Genomic DNA, 20,556 nt, shown 5'->3' on the forward strand with positions numbered 1-20,556 from the left:
AGGCCTCCTGAGTGAATTACGTATATGAAGACTGAACTTACACCAAGGACACAGAGGCCGCGAGTTTCCCACTTGCATGCTGAAGTAGTTGATCCGGTCTAGATCTATCTTTGAATTCCAGTACAGGGACTCTTGGACTGGCTTAACCTGTACTACAAGTATCAGACAACAAAAAATAAAGCATAATCTGCGCTGAACGGGCAACGCTCACGTATAAAAAGCAAGCAATTCAAGAGCTCTAAAGTCCTCCCTCTGTACACAGTAGACGGTCTGATCTTTACCCTATAATTTCTGCAAAAGAGAAGGCTCACTTCACAGTGCACTGTAAAAGTGGTCACTTCTCTTACCCTCTCAAAGTCAAGTCTGAATTTACATAGCTGTAAAATCGGTCTGGTCAAGACTGCAGTCTAATTATGTATGTATAAAGTACACTATGTATCTCCTGTTTAGTGCCTAGACAACTTTAAATACCAAAAAAGGTACAGATAAATAAATGCCCCAGCTGCGTTAGAATATTTTAACTTCCAATTAGGTCTATTAAAGATCACCAATGATGACTGCAGACACTGCCATTTTTATTTATATCCAAATGCTCATCATCATGTCCACTATTAGGACTCCAGTCATATCCATATATTAACACCACCCCAAATGCCTCTAGTAATCACTTACTTTTTTAAGGTTGACAAACCCTATGAATAGTGCTCCCAAACCATGAACACATGCTTAGATCAAGCATGCAGGAGAAAAGAACAGGCCAGCAAATACCCAAAGAAAAGTAAACCTAAAATAACCTGTTCACTCTGAAGCCTAGTAATTCCCCTTCGGCCAACTTTCACATCCCACAGGTGAAGACATAACTACTTCAACATCCACAGGCTAATCCATGGGGTCTCCCGCTATAGATCCACTTTATCTCAGTGGAAGACTGTACATATTTAGAATCACCTAACCTGTGTAACCTTCTGAATCGCCTGTGCAGGCTTCTACATTTTTAATCATTGTCGGTTAAGAAAAATATGCATCTCATCCGTAAACTGAGAACCCCACCTAATGCTATCCAGTCTCACCAAATGTTACTCCAGCCTCACCATACTGCTGATCAGTTTTTAATTGTGTCAGGCTGCTCAACTTAGGTATTTGGCACAGGCATCCACCCTCTGTATCACAGCAAGTGATGCCGTGGATATTTATTCAACCTACAAAACTCTGTTTGCAAGTCCTTTCATTTTCCCCCTTACCACCAGCACAGCTCTCAGGACTCTGCTGGTGTTTTGTACTAGGCCTAAGGGATAAGCACCCCCACTCCAGGGCCCCTTAAACTTCATGGCTGCCCTTCGAGAGAAGTCATCCTTTATTTGCTTTTAATCTGCCACTGCTCAAAGTGCAGTTGTGGTGGACCACAAGATGTCATAAGTTGGTGGACTATAGGGAAAGATCACCCTCAAAAATGTGTTGTGGTGTGGCGATATCTCGCAAATAACTAGCCCCTGTATGACGCTACATTAGCTCCAGTATTCACGTTGGAGACAATGGCCTCGAATCAGAAGGTAAAACAAGAGCAGGTTCCAGTGGCTTCACCAGTAAACGCGCTCATAATCATCGTTCCCCTTTCCCTTGCACATCCATCTGCTCAAGGACTAGGTTTCTCTCTGCCGATGCTGAGAGTTTCCTGCAGCTAGTGTGGTCACTGTCTACCCAAAGAGCGGGCAGGCAGACTGGGAGAGAGCAGACCAGAGACTGTGCGTACATATAGGTCCCAGCCTCAAATATGAATAGCCCAATATCCCCCTTCCTGATTCAGCTGCATGTTTCTAGGTGTTCACGTCTCAAGACTTCCGTTGATTTATAATGGCAAAGAAAAGATTAGCACTTTAGCTCGAGCACCCAGAGAATGCAAGACTGAACAGCGACTTTCTCAAAGCACTCATCACTATTCTTTGTATCAATATGCTGATAAGGGCTCAAGTGATGTATTTCTTCCAATAATTATCCTAAATCATAGTAGATATAGTAAGTACATAAGGTCTCATCATAGTAAAATAATCACATTATGTTTCTATATTTTTACTTTTTTTTTTCTTCCTCCTGAGCCCAACTCAAAGAATGTATTGAAAGAGTCCCTATTGGGACTAAACATGTCAGCTGACAAAACAGCTTTGTAACGAATTTTACTACTCAAAATTTGAAGCAAAATGAAGAATACATTATTTGAAACTGAACATTTCGACCTCATACTTTTGTGCTTATGGACTTACACTGATTTGAAAAAAACAATTTGTGTTACTAAAAATAATTTTACTGAGTGTAAAGTAGTCTCTGGTTGTTGTAATGATTTTGCCGTGTTTATGGAAGGACAGGGATCTGTAGTAGCAATTCCCTTAGTAAATGCACCAACAGAGAACAAAAAGGTATAGACATTGGGTGCAGGGTGAAAAAGGGGGCGCTACCTACTATTGTAAATTATAAAGTCTTACCTAATTTAAAGGACCTCACACCTAATAATATATTACAGCAAGAGAAAAGACCTAGGAATATAATTCAACTTTGTTTGATAAAAAAAACAGAAGAATGCTTATGTCCTTGTTTGGTGAAGGGCAACAGTGTAATTAAACCAATTTGCAGCTAACGGTGCACTTCTCGCACAAACAAAATGCACTGCAAAATGCAGGAATGCGGCCCAAAGTACTAAAGGGAACAGTGCCCTATTAGATAGCTGAACAGAACCAGTACTGCTCTGCAGGCAGATGGCCTAGAGTGGGTTTTCTATTAAAGTATGGCTGCTCTTCTATGAACGAATTCATCGCCAATGTGTAAATATATTCCCTATACTAAACTGTTAATGCACTGTTGGTTTAAAGGAGCAGATGTTAAGATGATCTTCACTACTGGGATCAGCACACAGGACTGCAGCCGATCATTTTAGAATATATTCTATTCTGGTACCACCTCAGGGATCTTACCTCCTCTATCCTTTAAAAAAAAAAAAAGTTCTGTCTCTTTTCAACATTACTTCTGCTGCCTTAAGCAGTGTGCAGAACATAATGGTGGTCAGTTACATTCAGGCTATGTGCTTGTGATGGGGTTGGATGTATCTAGAGTGTTCGGATTTGTAGTCAAGTATGCCGGGTGATTGGCTAAAATCTTCAAGTCAGAGACACACTGTCATCTTCTTTGGAAATGGCCCTTAGTACCTGTTGCTATTGCAAAGCTCATGGTACTCAAAATGAATTTTAGGTTCATATTCTTACAGCAAAGTTCAGATTCATCTCTGTATGACGGTGCACTTCCCAACAATACAACAGAGAAATAATAGTCTGCCTCACATTCTCTCCATAGAGCCCCAGAAGTTCATAAAATGCCGGGGTTTGCTTTTGTCCTTCAGTTTGCAAATACTGGGAACCTGATCGGAGCAAACATATTACAAATCAGAGGCACCTATTTGGAGCTAAATTAGCATTGGCTTTGTGGCAGCACACATTTTCAAAGGATGCCTAAAGGGAGGGAAGGCACTTCGGTGAAAGTGTTCATGTTTCACGAATCCTCTTCCGGCCTTGAAATGAGAAGAAAGTCCTCTACGATTTGTAATTGAATAGAGGACTGAGGTTCAGGCACAGGTTCTCTTCTTCCATTACACAACGCAATCGACTTTCTTGCACCTTTTGAAGTACCCCGACTCCACCGTTCCGCAGAACTACGGGCTCAAAATTAGCGTATCGAAAAGCCTGCATAGGAAGCAATTTTAAAACACGATGCTAATGTTCAGATTGGGAGGTACAAGTTGGCTCAAATTCCACTTGCCGCCAAAATGATTAGCTTTTTTTTTTTTAACAAAACCCCTATTTGTTTTTTCAAAAACAGCATCTTGGCACCACTGATGTCCATCTATTATTATAAAAAAACGGTCTTAGAAGCAGGGCCAGTGAAATTATGCGATTCTGCGACCGTGGCACTTTCATATAATTATATATTTGACGCATTTGTGACATAATCTAGAACTTGCTGCTTAATTCGCAGAGTTCAAAAGGAATTTCATTGTCAGTTAAACAAATCAAAAAATAAAAAGTGCAACACATGCTGCTGCGCTGCAGCAGATCCTTTGCAAACTTATCGGATTATCCTTCAGTTGCGGATTGCCTTATGAGGGTGTTAAACGGAAACCAATGAGGTGAAACCTTAGGCCGGGCAGCGTTAACATATTAAAATGACAAAACAGAGAAATAATACTGCAACAGAAGGTGTTGCATACTCTCCCATAATTCCAGGGATTTTTCCAAGTAAGTCGTTTTTAAAACATTTAAAATATATATATATTACTTCAAGTGCTTTACATCTCATTGATTATAACTCCAACTAGGCAACTTGAACACTCAATCAGGTTCTTTGTGTTGGCTCACGCTTTTCTATTGAGCGTTCATAGGATCAGGAAGGCTCACCAAGGTGGCTGTGCCTTCTTTCAGACCTCTTCCCTTTGGAACTCCCGGCTTAACCGCTTGCTTGTGTCGGATGGCTGGGAATCGGTAGGATGGCTCTCAGCTGTCCCTGCACCTACCCACAATGGGAGTGGTGGGGGAAGCAATGGCGCTCCCCCTGTGGGGCGCTCCCACAATGGGGCGCCCCACTAAAACCCTCCACCAGGGATGGCAGCGGAAGCAATTCCCCTGCCTCCCTCGACGATCTGATGCCTCGGCCCTGGGCAAGGGTCACTCCCCTTTCGGGTGGTGTGTTTTGGCCATTTCTGCCACCTTAGGGGCAGGTTGGCCATATTTTTAAGTCCATCTGCCCCCTGAGGGAAAGTTTTTGGGTGTGCAAACTAACGTGTACTGACATTTGGCTGGCTGTATGTGCACTGGAATTTGCCTGTCGTGTGTGTGGACTGGCACTCGGCTGGTGGGTAAGGGGACTGGTATCTGGCTGACGGTGTGTGTTGACTAGCTTCTGGCTGGTGATGTGAGTGGCATCCATTTGGATAGACAGTGTTTTATTGGGTTAACTGTTTTAGTTCTTGTCATCATTTGCATTTGTGATTGTAATGTTTTATTTCTCCTTTTTATTCTAGTGCAAAACATTTGATTTCCTTTGCTGTGACTTCTGCCTGCTGTTTTGGCACCTGTAGATCTACAGTTTGTGTAGTTGCATGTGTTTGGCAAGAAAAACATTTTTGTACTGTTTACTCCAAATGATCATCACTGCCATGCATGAATGAGTTTTTTGTAAATGGTGTAAATTAGTAGCCTATTTAGATTATTTTTTATTGTGTGTGCAATTCTCCTTGGATTTTTGCACAATGTGTATTGTGTTGTCTTTTGTGTAATTTTCTTTTGTTTTTCTTTTCTAGTGGGATATTGTTGGTGCTTGCTGTGTCTGTGTAGAATAGGTGCAGGTGATCCGGAGTCTAGCTCTCTCTGGCAAGTGAGTGGTATTGTATTTAAGTATGTAGGTTTGTGTGTGCTTTGTGTTGATTGACTTTTCCTTTCAAGTTACTAGATGCCAGTAGATTTTTCCTGTTTGATAAAGCCACATTTTGTTTACTACTTCTTTTACACAGAGTTGGGTATTGTTGACTTATTTGTCAAGTTACTTTTATTATTAAGGATTATGGCTAGCCGCAGGATTACTGCTCAGCAGGTTGTTGGTATGCTTTTCGAATCTTCCTCTGATCACGATTATGAGACTGACTCTGCATCTGAGGAAAAGGAGGAAGAGCAAGATTCTGGGAGTGAATTTTCTGTCATAGAGGAATCATCTGATGAAGAAGCCACTCTAAGTGTAGTGGAAGTGCCACTTTTAGAGGAGGACATGGACGTGCCAATAGTGCAGCAAGAGGCATCTGGATTGCAGCCTGGGACTGAAAGTATTCCAACTGGAAGAGCTGAACTAGTGGGTTGCCCCATACATGATGCTGCTGCTGGCGTTGCCTGCCTTTACTGGTGTTGCAGGGTGTAGAGTGAATACTGAAAACTTTTTGCCTATAAATTTCTTTTAGTTGTTTACAGACAATGTAGTTTTGGATGAGATTGTTGGATTGTATGCGGAACAGTAGTTGAGGGACAACAGTGCCAGATTTAAGACTCGCTCTACACTCCCACAAATCTGGATGAATTGAAGAAGTTCTTGGGTTTAACTTTATTGATAGCCTTAATAAGAAAGCTACCACTATCTTCATATTGGTCTACTCGTCCCTTGAAGGCAACCACCATTATTTCCCTCAATCACAAGTCATGATTGGTATTTGCTTCTGCTTCGGATGCTGCATTTTGTTGATAATACTTCAACACTGCCATTAGGTCACCCTGATTGTGACCATCTTTTTAAGATCTGGTCTGTCCTCCATTACGTTTTAGATTGATTTTCAGAGATCTGTGTTCCAGGGAAAGAAATAGCTGTGGATGAGTCTTTGCTCCTGTTCAAGGGCATTTGGTTTTTAGGCAGTACATTCCTAGCAAGAGGGCATGTCCTGAAATTAAGACTTATGTGCTGTCTGAGAGTAGTACTGGATATGTATATAGTTTCAAGGTGTACACACTGGTAGCGATTCCACTTTTGAACCCCCCCACTCTCCCAGTTGTTCATCCACTTTTGAAGTTAGTGAGAAAATTGTGTGGGAACTTGGTAGAGGACTTTTTTAAAAAAGGTCACCATTTATATATAACTTCTACACTGCTGTGCAATTGTTCAGAGAATTGTTCAAAGTGGACAGTGTTGATTGTGGCATAGTCCGCTCTAGCTGTAAAGGTTACCCAAAAGAGCTTGTTTGTATTTAAAAAAAAAAAGAAAAAAAAACTTGAAAGGGGACAGTGCAGTACCTTGCGTCGTGATGAACTGCTAGATGTGAAAACTTGCAGACAGGAGAGATGTCTACATGCTGACTACCATCCATGATGAAAGTACTTCACCTGTGACTTTGGGGTCAGGTTCCTGAAGTGTGCAAACCTGTGTGCATTTTAGACTATAAAAAGCACACGGGTGGTGTAGACAGTAGATGCTTTTGTTGTATTTAAAGATTGTTCTCCAGAGTCAAAGATGACATTTATTCAGTCTGTGATCAGCAGCCTTATTCTGGTGGAACAGGCAAGTGTTCCTAGAATTGGAGTGGTGGAGGATGTGGCTAGACTAAAACATGGCCACTTTTATTACATTCCTCTCATGCCCAAAATATAAAATAAAATATAAAAACAATCCCTGGTCAGTGCATTGCTCTGCCTCCCCCCTCTAAGTAGAGCCCTTCCCTGGCTCCTCTAAACTCCTGACCCCTGTCAGGAGTTTGAGGCCCTCTTCCACCCGCAGGCTTCTGCCTGCGCCTCATCCCTGGTGTCTAGTGGGAGAGCCCTGCTCTCCTACTAGGCTACCTTTTGCCTCTCTCCTCCTTTTGCTTTGCTCTCTGCTCTGCTTCACTTCTGTCCCTTAGTGCTCCTTTTCCTCGTTTCTCTTTCACTCCGCTCTCTCTCCCTCTCCCCGCCGCTGCTCTGCCCCTTTTTCACTCCGCCCCTTTTTCACTCCGCCCCCTTTTTCACGCTGTTTTTCACCTCCCAGCTGGCCTCTCCTCCCCCCCACCTCCCTACTTAATAGTGGCTGCGCTCCTGGCACACCAAAGGCAAGCCCGTCTGTGCCCATTGGTACCTAGAACGCACTCAGTGCCAGAACCCCTTGCTCCCGTTCCCCCACCGCCACCACGAACGTCTTCACTACGCCGCTGCCACCCTCCGCATCCTAAACACCAGCCGCTCCCCCGCCTGCCTTCAAGCCTCCCCGCAGACCACCGTGGACCTTCACCAGCCTCCTCGCCAACGACCCACCCACCAAGGCAGGACGCAACCATCTCAGATGCATCCTCCTCAACACCCGCTCCGTCCACAAGCACGCAGTAGAGCTATGGAATCTACTCGACTCAGCCTTCACAGATGTTGCCTTCCTGACTGAGACCTGGATGAACCTCTCCTCAGCGCCTGACATCACCATAGCCATCCCGGATGGCTACAAGATCACCCACAGGGACCACTCCAACAAACCAGGAGGAGGCATCGCCATCATCCACAAGAACACCCTCAGGATCACGAACAACACCGAAGAAACCCTCAGCACCACCGAACACCTGCACTTCCAAATCCACAATGACCCAAACACCACCTTCCGAGGGGCCCTTGTCTACAGGCCCCCCGGCCCACGACAGCAGTTCAGCGACTCCATTACCAACATCATCACCACGCAAACTCTCGCATCCACTGACTACATACTCCTCGGGGACTTAAACTTGCACATTCTAGAACTCCAACAACAACACCACCACCACCACCCTGTTGGACAACCTCTCCAACCTCCGAACTCCACTAGACAGACCACCGCTGCATCCACTTCTCCTTCAAGAAACCCACAACACACCACCACCCACAACGGATCACCCACCGCAGTTGGAACAAGGTCACCGAAGACCAACTTATTGCAACCCTCTCCCAGAACCCACCCATCAACACCACCGACACTGAAGCAGCTGCCCGCAACTTCAGGCAATGGGTCGACACCTGTGCCAATACTCCCGCTCCAATCAAGAATCCCTCCAACAAATGCACTAACAGAAAGGCTTTCTGGTTTATCGCCGACCTCCACGAATCTAAGCAAAGCTGCCGACGACTCAAAAGAAAGTGGCACCAAGATCAAACTCTGGACAACCTCACAGCCTTCAAAAACGTCATCCGCAGACACCACCAACTTATCCGAGCCGCCAAGAGAACCGCCTTCAAAGACCGAATCAACAACGCACACAGCCACAAGGAGCTCTTCAACGTTGTGAAGGAACTCGCCAAACCCCAGCTCCAACGCCAACGACATCCCGCCATCCAAAGATATCTGTGATTCCCTAGCCTCCTACTTCCACCGCAAGATTGCAGACATCCACGACAGCTTCAGCACCCAGACCGCACCACCCCCCGGCAACCACCAACACCACAGATTCACCTCCGACCAATCTCCTGCTCTCCTGGACCCCCATCAACGACAACGACACCATCGAAATCATGAACACCATCCACTCCGGCTCACCATCTGACCCCTGCCCTCACCACATCCTCAACAAAGCAAGATCCGTCAGCGCACCACAACTATGGAAGATCATCAACAGCTCCTTCGTGTCTGCCACCTTCTCGGAGAGCTAGAAACACACCGAGATCAAGGCCCTCCTCAAAAAACCCAAGGCAGACCCAAAGAACCTCAAGAACTTCCAGCCTATCTCCCTGCTCCCCTTCCCAGCAAAAGTCATCCAGAAGGCTGTCAACCGACAACTAACCTGCTTCCTCAAGGAGAAACGCACCCTGGACCCTTCCCAATCCGGATTCCGCAGCAACCACAGCACTGTAACCGCCCTCATCGCAGCCACCGACGACATCAGAACCATACTGGGCAGGAGCGAAACCGCAGCACTCATCCTCTTGGACCTCCCAGCTGCGTTCAACACCATCTGCCACCACAATCTACGCTCACGCCTCAGCAATGCTGGAATCCGTGACAGAGCCCTGGACTGGGTCACCTCCTTTCTCGCCGGCAGAACCCAGAGAGTCCGCATCCCCCCATTCCGCTCGGAGGCCACCAAAATCATCTGCGGCGTACCCCAAGGTTGGTCCCTCAGCCCGACCCTCTTCAACATCTACATGGCCCTGCTCGCTGACATCGCCTGATCCCACAACCTCAACATCACCTCATACGCCGACGACACCCAGCTGATCCTCTCCCTCATCAAGGACTCCACCAAGACCTACCTCCACAAAGGAATGAAGGCCATCACCGAATAGATAAAGAGCAGCTGCCTCAAACTCAATTCTGACAAGACAGAAGTCCATATCTTCTGCTCCACCCCCTCTGCATGGGATGACTCCTGGTGGCCTGCCACTCTCGAAAGCACTCCGACTTCCACCGACCACGCACGCAACCTTGGATTCATCTTGGAACCCTCATTATCCATGACCCAGCGAGTCAACGCCATCTCCTCCTCCTGCTTCAACACCCTCTGCGTGCTCCGAAAGATCTACAAATGGAAACCCACCGAAACCAGAAGAACAGTCACCCAAGCAAAGCCCTCGTAAGCAGCAAGCTGGACTATGGCAATGCCCCCTATGCAGGAACCACGGCCAAACATCAGAAGAGGCTGCAACGCATCCAGAACACCTCCACAAGCCTCATCCTGGACATCCCCCACCACTGCCACATCACAGACAAACTGAAAAACCTGCACTGGCTACCAGTCAACAAGAGAATCACCTTCAAACTCCTCACCCACGCTCACAAAGCACTGCACAACACCAGACCAGAATACCTCAACAGACAACTCTCCCTCTACACCCCAACCCGGCATCTCTGCTCCGCCAACCTCGCCCTTGCAACCGTCCCACGTGTCCGCAGAACCACAACCAGCGGTAGGTCTTTCTCGCATTCGCCGCCAAGACGTGGAACACTCTTCCCACCCACCTGCGCCAGACCAAAGACCTCCTTACATTCAGGAAACTTCTCAAGACCTGGCTGTTCGAGCAGTAGCAGCACCCTCTCCCCTTCTACCTCCTCCCCTCCATTTCAACATCCTCCCCTCCCCAGCGCCTTGAGACCCTCACAGGTGAGTAGTGCGCTTTACAAATTCCTGATTGATTGATTTATGAGATGGAGAGTCTGTATCCAACGAAGCTTGCAGAAGGAGGGTCGTATGTACTGCCCGAGTGTCCTTCTAAATCTGGGCTTTGTGTGCCCACATGTTTTAAATTGAACCACATGCAACAGTTTTTGGGAGCAACTATGGTCGTACTGACTGGTCTATATAGTTTTATATTTTTTGTTCAGATTTCACGGTTGGCATTAGTATGATGTATTTAGTTAGAGCGGTTGTGTTTGTAGTTATAGCTTTGTATATACTTCCAACTGGTTTTTCTTCTTTGTTAAAAAAAACTGTGATGACTGTGTGTGAGCTGGTGTTGTGTGTAAGCTAGCATTTGGCTGGTGGTGTGTGAGTAGTGACTTTCTGCTGGTCACTACACACACACACTGCTAGCTAAACGCCAGTCCACACACTCCATCAGCCACCAGCCATGTGATTGCTGTGTCAGTCATGTGGGCGTATGATAGTGATGGGCCCCTGAACGTCACTGTTTGTCTTTTCTGTTAAAAAAAAAAAAAAAAAAAAAAAAAGAAGAGATGGCAGTGTGTGTGAGCTGGCACTTGGCTGGTGTTGTGTGAGAGCTGGCATTTGGCAGGCGGTGTGTGAGTAGTGACTTGCTGCTTGGCACTACACACAGTGCTAGCCAAACGCCAGTCCACACACTCCGTCAGCTACCAGCCGCTGTGATTGCTGTGTCAGTCATGTGGGCGTATAAAAGTGATGGGCCCTTGAATGGCCCTGACTGTTGATGTGAGGTGAGTGTTGTAATGTGCTGGGCCCGCGACTGGCCGTGTGAATGGTTTTGTATGTGTCACATGTGAAAGGTGTGTAAACGGTCTGTAAAGTTGGTGCTTTACAAGTTGAGTACCTTGGGTTCTTGGAGAACCTAAAAACCTTATATATCTCTGCAACTTACGAGTTGTGAGTCATTGGTTCAGTTTTCTGACCTTTCAATTATTAACAGTGCATTTTGTTTTTGTGAAATCTCTTGTTAATAAAATTTTACGTTCTGAACCTTCACTTACTCTCGTGGTAAATCCAACCAGTATGTGTGGGTACTTCAGGAATAGATGGATGTGAAGTAATATTTGTCCTTTCTGTCTTTCGCTGCCAGGGCGTACATTGTCTCTACATTATCTGTTGATGTGAGTGTGGTAATGCGCTGGGCCCACGGCTGGTGGCGTGAATGGTATTCTGTGTGCCACGTACGAAATGTGTGTGACTGGCCTGTATGTAGGTTGGTAACAAGTTGTGGCTTTACAACTCACGAGCTGGGAGTTATTGGTTCAGTTTTGTGACCTTTCTGTCATTAACAGTGCATTTGATTTTTGTTGAATCTCTTGTTAAAAGAATTTTACGTTCAGAACCATCACTCACCCTTGTGCCAAATCCAACCAATACATGTGTGTACTTGTCTTTTCCGTCTTTCTCTGCCAGGGTGTACATTGTCTCTAAAGAAAATCGATCAACTCTAGATATTTTCGTAAACTTGACACCAAGTGGAGTACAGTGTGGTGTCTCCCTCGTGGATTACAACGGGTTTGCTTAACCAAAATGCCATGCAAACCTCAAAATGGGACTAAAAATCACACATTTTACTTGCATTTCTGTGCCATATTCTTCCAGAATCAGAAGGAAACCACAATACTCTACCACCCAGTGTTTCCCCACTTGTCCTAATAAAAATTCTGCCCCACTTGTGTGGCTGGGTACAGTGCCCGCAACAAGAACTAATCAAACTAACATCAATGTGAGTCCTCGTAAAGGGACCCTCCTTGACTTTGCTTTGCTTTGATTTGTTCTGGTACCGGTACTAGGCCCAGCCACACAAATGAGGTACCATCTTTATCGGGAGACTTGGGGTAATGCCGAGTGGACAGAAGTTTGTGGCTGCCCACAGATTCTAGAACATTTTCTATCACAGAAATGTGAGGAAAATGTGTTTATTCTTAGTCAAAAGTTGAGGTTTGCAAGGGATTCTGGGTAACTAAAAGTGGCGACAGCCATGCAAGTCAGCCCACCCTGGATACTCCTAGGTTGGCTAGATTTCCCTGGGTGCCAGCTGACCTATGGTCCAAAATCTGAGCTACCCACTTTGGAAAAAGGTGGTCAGTTTTGGGTGAAAAAACGCAGTGTCTCCATGTTCTATTTTAGGCCGCTTTCTGTTGTGGGCACTAGGTCTAACCGAACAAGTGAAGTACCATTTTTAGCGGTAGACTTGGGGGAACATAAAATAGTAGAACATTTGTTAATACCAATTGGATTTAGCTACATTTGTGCCTTTCAAATGTAAATCAGTGTATTAGAAAGATGACATTTAAAAAAAATATCCTCCAAATCATATGCTAGTATGGGTGCCCACAAATTCAGAAATGTGTAAATAACCACTGCTCCTAAACTCTACATCTTGTGCACATTTTAGAAATACATATGTTTTCTTGATACACATTTTTCACTGTGCCTGTTTCGCTATAGGAATTGGTCTATAATCGGTACTCAATGAAAAATCATTGTATGGTGCAGCTCAGTTACTGCCCTGGGTACCTCGGGTTCTTGGAGCACCTACAAACCCAATATATCCCCGCAACCAGATGGGTCTAGTGGACGTAATGATATATTGCTTTTGTCAATCTGCCATTGTGACAAAAATATATTGGTGAAAATAATGTCACAAATGCCCATTTTTTCCTTCTAATTTTAACCTTGAAGGATCTACACATATGACCTCGTGCTGAATCCAGAATTTAGTCTAGTTTTCCGAAATGTACAGCTTTACTGAATCACACATGGGTTTCACACTGGTTTACACCACAAACTAGAGGTAGGTTAAAAGCACAAAAATAAGGAAAACAGGCTACCACTTAGGAAAATGCCTAAACTGTGGAACAAATTTAGTTTTTTTGATTGAGCTTTGCACATTTCTGAAACCTGGAAGATGGTGGCTTTAGTACAACAAACCGTGGATGCCATTGTTAGAAAAGAAACAGACACTTATCTGGAGGACTTTTTCCCTTTTTTCCCTCCAAAAAACTCAACATTTTGCTATAATTTGCCTATCTTCTCGGTCTCCTCCAGAGGAAGCCACAAACCTTGGGTATTCTTAGATTCCCCAGGATGTTGGGAAAAAGGGCACAAATTTGGTATGGGTACCTTATCTAGAAAAACAAAAAGTTATGGAGCTCTAAGCGCGAACTACAGCAAATAGCCCAAAAAGGGTGCAACACCGGTGGAGAGGGGGTTTAATACAATCATGAACTACTGTTCAAAAATGTGCACTAAATGAGGAAACTAACGCAGCTGACAGGCAAAATTATAAGGTGAGATTTTAGGCAAGAAGATTTTTGACTATTTGTCATTGAGTCAGTAATGATAATGAAGAAGGTAATTAAGCAGGGTCCTCTGGCAGAAGGTGAACATTACCGCTCTGCAAGCTCCCAGTCTTCCTGGATCTGTTTCTGTCGTGCTTTGTGGTACTCTTCCCTCCAACACTTGGAGCAGAAACCCTGCCAGGCAGGGTTGCCATAGTAACCACATCCTTTCTTACAAAGAAGCTCCGACTGGTCCACATGAATTCCTCTACGTTCCGGCTTCAAGCTCATCTTCCTCCTGAGAAACAACAAACCAAAAAAAGATAAATACATTTGGATGTGTCCTGCACCAGTCAAAAATGATAACATAAATCAATATAGTCTTGCATAGCAATATCAGGAACAGCAATATGACTTGAATTAGAAAATCAATAACTATATTAAATAAACATGATTCAAGTTTACTGAAAGATGCATGACTTAAATAAAATGACATCTATTTTACAGGTTCATCCTCATACTGCACAAGCAGTGAGAAAATATGTATTATTTTTGTATCTGTCACACCAGTTAAAGCTTAAAAGCAATTTGCTGCTCTGAGCAGCATATCTAGCCCTTTCAAAGCATCCTGCCCTCCTAATGGTTCTAATGGTTGTGTCATGGGTGCATCTATAATGCAGTACTGCAGGCATATTATCATCAGGATCCAGGACTGTCAGCAGCCATTTTAGGGTTAACAAATTAAATGTACATAACGCCAACATGGCTATTGCACTGTGCACACTGAGGAAGAAGAGTAACACTGTGATGGCACCCTGAATCTCAGAGGCTGAACCTAGTCTCTGACCACTCATAATAATTATTTCTAGGAAATGGCAAAAGCACAAGTGCAGCAATAAAGAAAATATTACAACTGACTATCAAGTGGTAGTCGTTTAAAAAAACATTCAATGAATGGCTAAATAGGAATCAAGGCATATTTCCTGATTTAACCAAGTGTGATTTCTACTGCACCATCAATGTTGTTAGGTGGAGTGTGAAAATCAAGTGCACAAATACATTTTGTCATTATCAAACATGAGTAACCACGAGTGCCCAGATTCTCAAATGTGTCGGAACATTACTCTTGTAGGTGTATGAATATCTGAGGAATACATTTCCGACTTCACAAAGGACTCCAGAACTACTTCTGAAAAGTTGCGACTGTTGCACAAGTAGTACTGGTCTTCTGAGAAGTCCACGTTTGTCACACGCAAAGGAACTTGTACAGGCAGGTTGTGTACAACATTCACGCCCCCATAAACACCTCCCAACAGTGATTATATTTTTCCTGCTATACTCAAAATATTTAACGCATGGCGAAATCCATTTATTACACCTACCAATTTTAGGGCTTCCTCCCCACCAAATACTGCCACCATAGATATTGATTTACCCCTGCCTTTGACAAGCATACATTTCCAAGCATGCCTTTGGTGGAAATGTGATTTGTGGGTGTTACCACATTTCATAAATCATTTTCAAGCAGAAAAGCCCCCTTCTTCCCTCTACCCCATGAGCAAATTTACTCACATACCATTATATCATTAACAAGTACAAAACATGTTTTGCCCATCCCAAATACGGATATAGGTGTGTAGCTAGCCATTTATCTTATAATTAGATCCACAAATAGCTTTGAGAATCAGGGCCACGATGAGTAATTAAATGGGTTTGGCCAAGCTCCAGAGTTTGGACAGAAGCCTGAAATCATGCTATATTATTTAACTTGCAATTTTGGGTGCCAGCAATATTTTGAGAACGAATTATTTTTACGATGGATTATAGTGATAACTGATGAATTAGTAATATAGTACTTGAAATGATTCCGATTAAGCATTTAGAAGTCTGTTTATTGACGTGTTTTAGCTTTGCGACATTTTCTAATGGTGTTCCATTATAGTTAAAATGGATGTTGTTTCAAGTCAAGTCAAAGAAGTCTTTATTCGATATTTCATCATAAAAGACATGCTACACGTCATAATACTTATAAAATTGTCAGTGCTAATGATTATAACAATAAATACAATATTTCATAAAAGCTACTAAGAACGTATTAAATCTATCTAATGCGTCATTTGTTAAATATTTTAACATAATAATAAAAAGGAGTACATTACTTTAAAAAGGCTCAGTTCTAAAATTCAGGATAATTTACTTATCTAAAACATGTAGCTGTTTTAGTGATTCAAAACGAATTATCCATGCCCACCCCAGGAATTTGGCCACCCCTATTGCTATAGTAGGTGAAGGATCAGTTTTAAGGATCCTACAAGCAGTCTCGGCCGATTGTGTGCCCAGACTTTTGCATAGGGGTACCAACCACTTCTTCCTTGGGGCAGCATATAATGGACAAACAAAAAACAAATGGCTCACATTTTCCCGCATTTCAGTACACAATGGGCATTTATCTGGGCCACCAGTACCCCAGGTGGAGGTTAAACACCTTAATGGTAATGAGCCCACTCTAACTTGGTGATATAATTTACGGTCCATGGGTTTTGTTATAACATCCCAGTACTTTTCAATTGCAGAGGCATCTTTCACGTGTAAAAATGTTGTTGTAAGGGAACTACCTATAAGGGATGAGTGTCTTGTGCCTACCACCCATTCCCAATATAGTTGTTTCAGCACTTTTTTTGAAGGAAAGGTTGCTGAGTCAGGGTTGTGCCAAAGGGCACCTAGACCCATGGCACAAAGAGTGGTTCTAACACCCTTAAACCACCCAATCTTATCAGATCCTAGGGTGTCCCTTACCTCGAGACATGCTTTCGCATATAATAACAGCTCTGGGGTAGACCACAACCTCCGCCAGAAGGCCAAGGGCCGAAATCTGGCTTGGTCTTCCACCGGGTGGAGCCCAAGGTCATAAAGGAGCGGAATACGTGGGGATGACCTCGGAAGACCAACCGCCCCTCTTATAAATCTGTTTTGGGCCAGCATCAGTCGGTCCAGATTGCTATAACCCCAAAGCTCTGCCCCATACAAGACTGAGGGAAGAATTTTTGACCCATAGATTTCCATAAGTGGGGACATCGGGCGGGTAAATGATCTTTTATATTCCTTAAGAAGGGCTCCGCCTAGTTGAGCATGTTTAAGTGCTTGGATATCAATCTGGGGTTTCCAACTAAAATTGTCACTAAAATGCACACCCAGATATGTAAATTCATTAGTTTGCTCAAGAATAGCACCACACATTTTGACCCTTGCCACAGTTTGTGTTCGACCTCCTAGTACCATAAATTTTGTTTTAGAAACATTTACTTCTAGCTCGTTCTCGTCACAAAATAACTCAAATCTGAGTAGGGCTTGTTGGAGCCCTTGCCTAGTCTTTGATAATAACAAGGTATCATCCGCGAACATGAGCAATGGTACTTTCATTCCCGCTATCTGGGGAGCATCCGTGGGATGTGTTGCAAAATATTTGGTAACCCCGTTAATAAACAGGGAAAACAAAGTGGGAGCCAGGACACATCCTTGTCTAACACCTTTCAAAACATGGAACCTGTCCGTAACCTCGCCAGGCTTACCCCAGCGGACTTGGGCATAGGTGTGTGCATGAAGATTCACTAGGAGTCGCACTAGAGCCCTGGGCATTCCCTGTTCCAGTATGCAATCCCATAATTTAGGCCTAGGAACCAAGTCGAATGCAGATCTTAGATCCACAAAAGCTGCATATAACTTGCCCTTACCCAAAAAAACTGTTTTCCAATATAAGAGGGCAAAACGAAAGGCTTGATCAAGGGTGCTTACATGAGGTCTAAAGCCCGCCTGCAACGGAGTCAAAATATCTGAGTCTGTTATCCATTCCTGTATCCTCCCTAAGACGAGGCGCGCTATAATTTTTTTGGATCGCATCAATAAGGCTGATAGGCCGGTAGTTTGAGGGTACTGAGCGATCGCCTTTCTTGTATATAGGAAGGATTTCTGCCCCATACCATGAATCAGGAATTTTAGCGCCTGCAGCAACTGCATTCGCCAGGTGGAGTATATAAGGTACCCATAGGTCCTGGTCTTCCAAAAAAATGTCCGCTGGAATACCATCTGGGCCAGGGGCCCTCCCTTTGGGAATATTTTGCAGGCAATTGATAACTTCAGTAGCTGAGAATATTAACAGCTCGGCGGGCTCAAGACGGTAGGGTATAGTCACTTCTACTGTATAACACTTAAACTGATCCTCAAATTTTTTTACCCACTGATGATTAGAGACAGATGCTGGGCTATAGTGGGCGTCCTGCGAGATACCCCATCTCATGAGATACCAAAACTGTTGCATGTTGCATTTACCACAGGCTTCTGACAGCATAAGCCAGCGTTCCTCGTCCCACTTTTGTTTTGCTTTGCGTTTTGCCTCATTATAGAGTTTTCTACAAGATCTAATCTGGCTATGATTTTTGTTTTTAATAGCCTCAAAGAGAACTCTTTTTGTCAAACTACACTCTTTATCAAACCAAGTAGGGGATGAGTATTTCTTGGGCCTAGGTTGTTTAGGGATATGTTTGATGAACAACTTTTTAAGTTCCTGAAACAAGTCAGAGTGGGTGCGTATAAGTTCGCTGTTAATCTCGTCCTGTGAGCCACAATTGTTTAAAAGCTCCACAGAGCTAGACACTAAGGTTCTTATCGCCCTACGGGCCCCAGCGTCAACGGCTATTTTGGGCCAACGTACCCTGCGCATGTCATTGCTCACAATGACCTCTCGTGCTGTTATATTAGGACCACTACCCTCTGAAAGCTGGAATCCCTTAAGGTCAAAACCAGCGGGTCATGATCACTCTCTGGGCGTTCCGTAACTAGCATATCAACAACTGCAAACCACTGCCTCACATCGACCAAAATATAGTCGATACGACTACTGTGTCTGCCGTTGTTGAACGTATGCCTGCCCTTCCTATCTGACTTGACCCTTCCATTAACAGCTCTTAGACCCATATCCAGGCATAGCCCCTTGATATAGGTGGCTGAGCTCGACCACTTAGCAATCGAGGGTATCTCAAGTTGGGGAATACCCCAGGATAGATCCTCCTCCTCGGTGAGCGGGCCGTCCTCAATACCCAAGGGCTCAAAACAAGTATTAAGATCCCCCATCACAATCTTGTGGCCATCGGTCGTTGAACCTGATAAAATGTCATCCAACAGGAGGAGGGTCGGAGAAACCCTTCCTCCCTGGAGGCCCCTGACATAAATATTAACCAACAGGATGTTTGTACCTTGGTTGGACTTTATCTTTAAGGCAATTATGTCTGGACTATCAATTGACACTTCTTCAACTCTAACACCCGCACTTTGGCGGACCCAAATTGTAAGACCTCCAACAGGACGCCCTTTCTGGCCTCTAATTGCTGGCTTGCTAAAGTTCAGATACCCCACCCGAAATATTGGTGTGATAGCCCGTGTTTCCTGGAATGCAATTATATCGCCCTGATCAATGAAGTCCCTCCAATCAGGAATACACTGGCTGGACTCCAGACCGGCTATGTTCCAGGATATATACCTTGATAACATGTCAACAGACTCAGCTAAAGCAGTGGGTGAGTCCATACTAAAATTGGGTAATGCAGACAATGTACCAACAGGGGAAATGTCAGGATTATTACTTGGATCTGTGGCAATAGCCTTCCAGCTTATATCTTCTATGTGGGGGGATTTCAATAAAGTTAAATTAACTATTTCTTCTCTACCAATCAGTCAATCATTCTCATCTAGACAGGATAACGGCCCATATCTCCCGGCAGTAATCAAGGGTTCAATGCTTTCTGGTGCGAACCAGCCCCTGGGAGGGTTAATGACATTTTTATTAATCTGGGAAGGCACCTTCACCTCGGGATACACCGTAGGATAAAAATCTGGGAGTTCCCAAGTGACTATTGGTCCATCTGCAAGTTGCGGGCACCAGCCTCGCAAAAATGGGACCACATTTGTACTCCTGAAATTAACTATTACCAGATCACCTGGAATATCTTTAATCATGTGGCCAAGCCAACCCACCCTTCTCACATTTAAAATTTTACCATCAATGGTAGGGGGGAGGGGTCTATTCTTAGTAAGCCAAAAGGCTACTTTATTTTTTAAGTCATTGTAACCTTCTTTTTTACCTGAACTAAGTTCTGGCACTCCTGACAATATACATACAAATGGAGCGGCCTCAGGTGGGAGATCAATCCTAACATTATAATTATTGATGTGCTCTCTTACTTCCTTGTGGACTCGAGTTGGTTGTGGCCTACCCTCTAGGGACCCTCGAATCACTTCGGGTACCCTACGTACAGTGGGCTCCGCCTCCAAACTTGTTTCGTTACATGGGGCTTTATGTCTTAAACTGCTGCCCGTGAGTATTGCCTGCTCAACACAATTTCCAGATGGTAAACCAAGAGGTACCGTTAGTACAGCTGCTGGTGTCGATGTGGCTTGTACCCTCAAACAGTGGACCTCTTGGGTAAGTACTTCAATTTTCAACAATAGTGTGCTAAAAATTTCAGCCATTTTTGCCGCTAGCTTATCCTCTACTGTTGCCAGTATATTTTCTATATACTGCCTGTTGTGACAGCAACCCGCTGGCTTATCAGATCCCCCGTC

General features: G+C 44.2%; 1 protein-coding gene across 1 annotated transcript in view; it reads right to left on the minus strand.

Moving 5' to 3' along the window:
- RABGEF1 (RAB guanine nucleotide exchange factor 1) overlaps positions 1-20,556 on the minus strand; it is a 236,280-nt gene that overhangs the window by 157,343 nt on the left and 58,381 nt on the right. The window contains exon 2 of the mRNA XM_069226871.1: positions 14,054-14,239. Within this exon, the coding sequence (XP_069082972.1) occupies positions 14,054-14,232 (179 nt within the window). The 5' untranslated portion in view covers positions 14,233-14,239. The remainder of the gene's footprint in view (positions 1-14,053; positions 14,240-20,556) is intronic.

This window comes from Pleurodeles waltl, chromosome 3_2, assembly GCF_031143425.1.
Source record: "Pleurodeles waltl isolate 20211129_DDA chromosome 3_2, aPleWal1.hap1.20221129, whole genome shotgun sequence".
Classification (NCBI taxonomy): Eukaryota; Metazoa; Chordata; class Amphibia; order Caudata; family Salamandridae; genus Pleurodeles; species Pleurodeles waltl.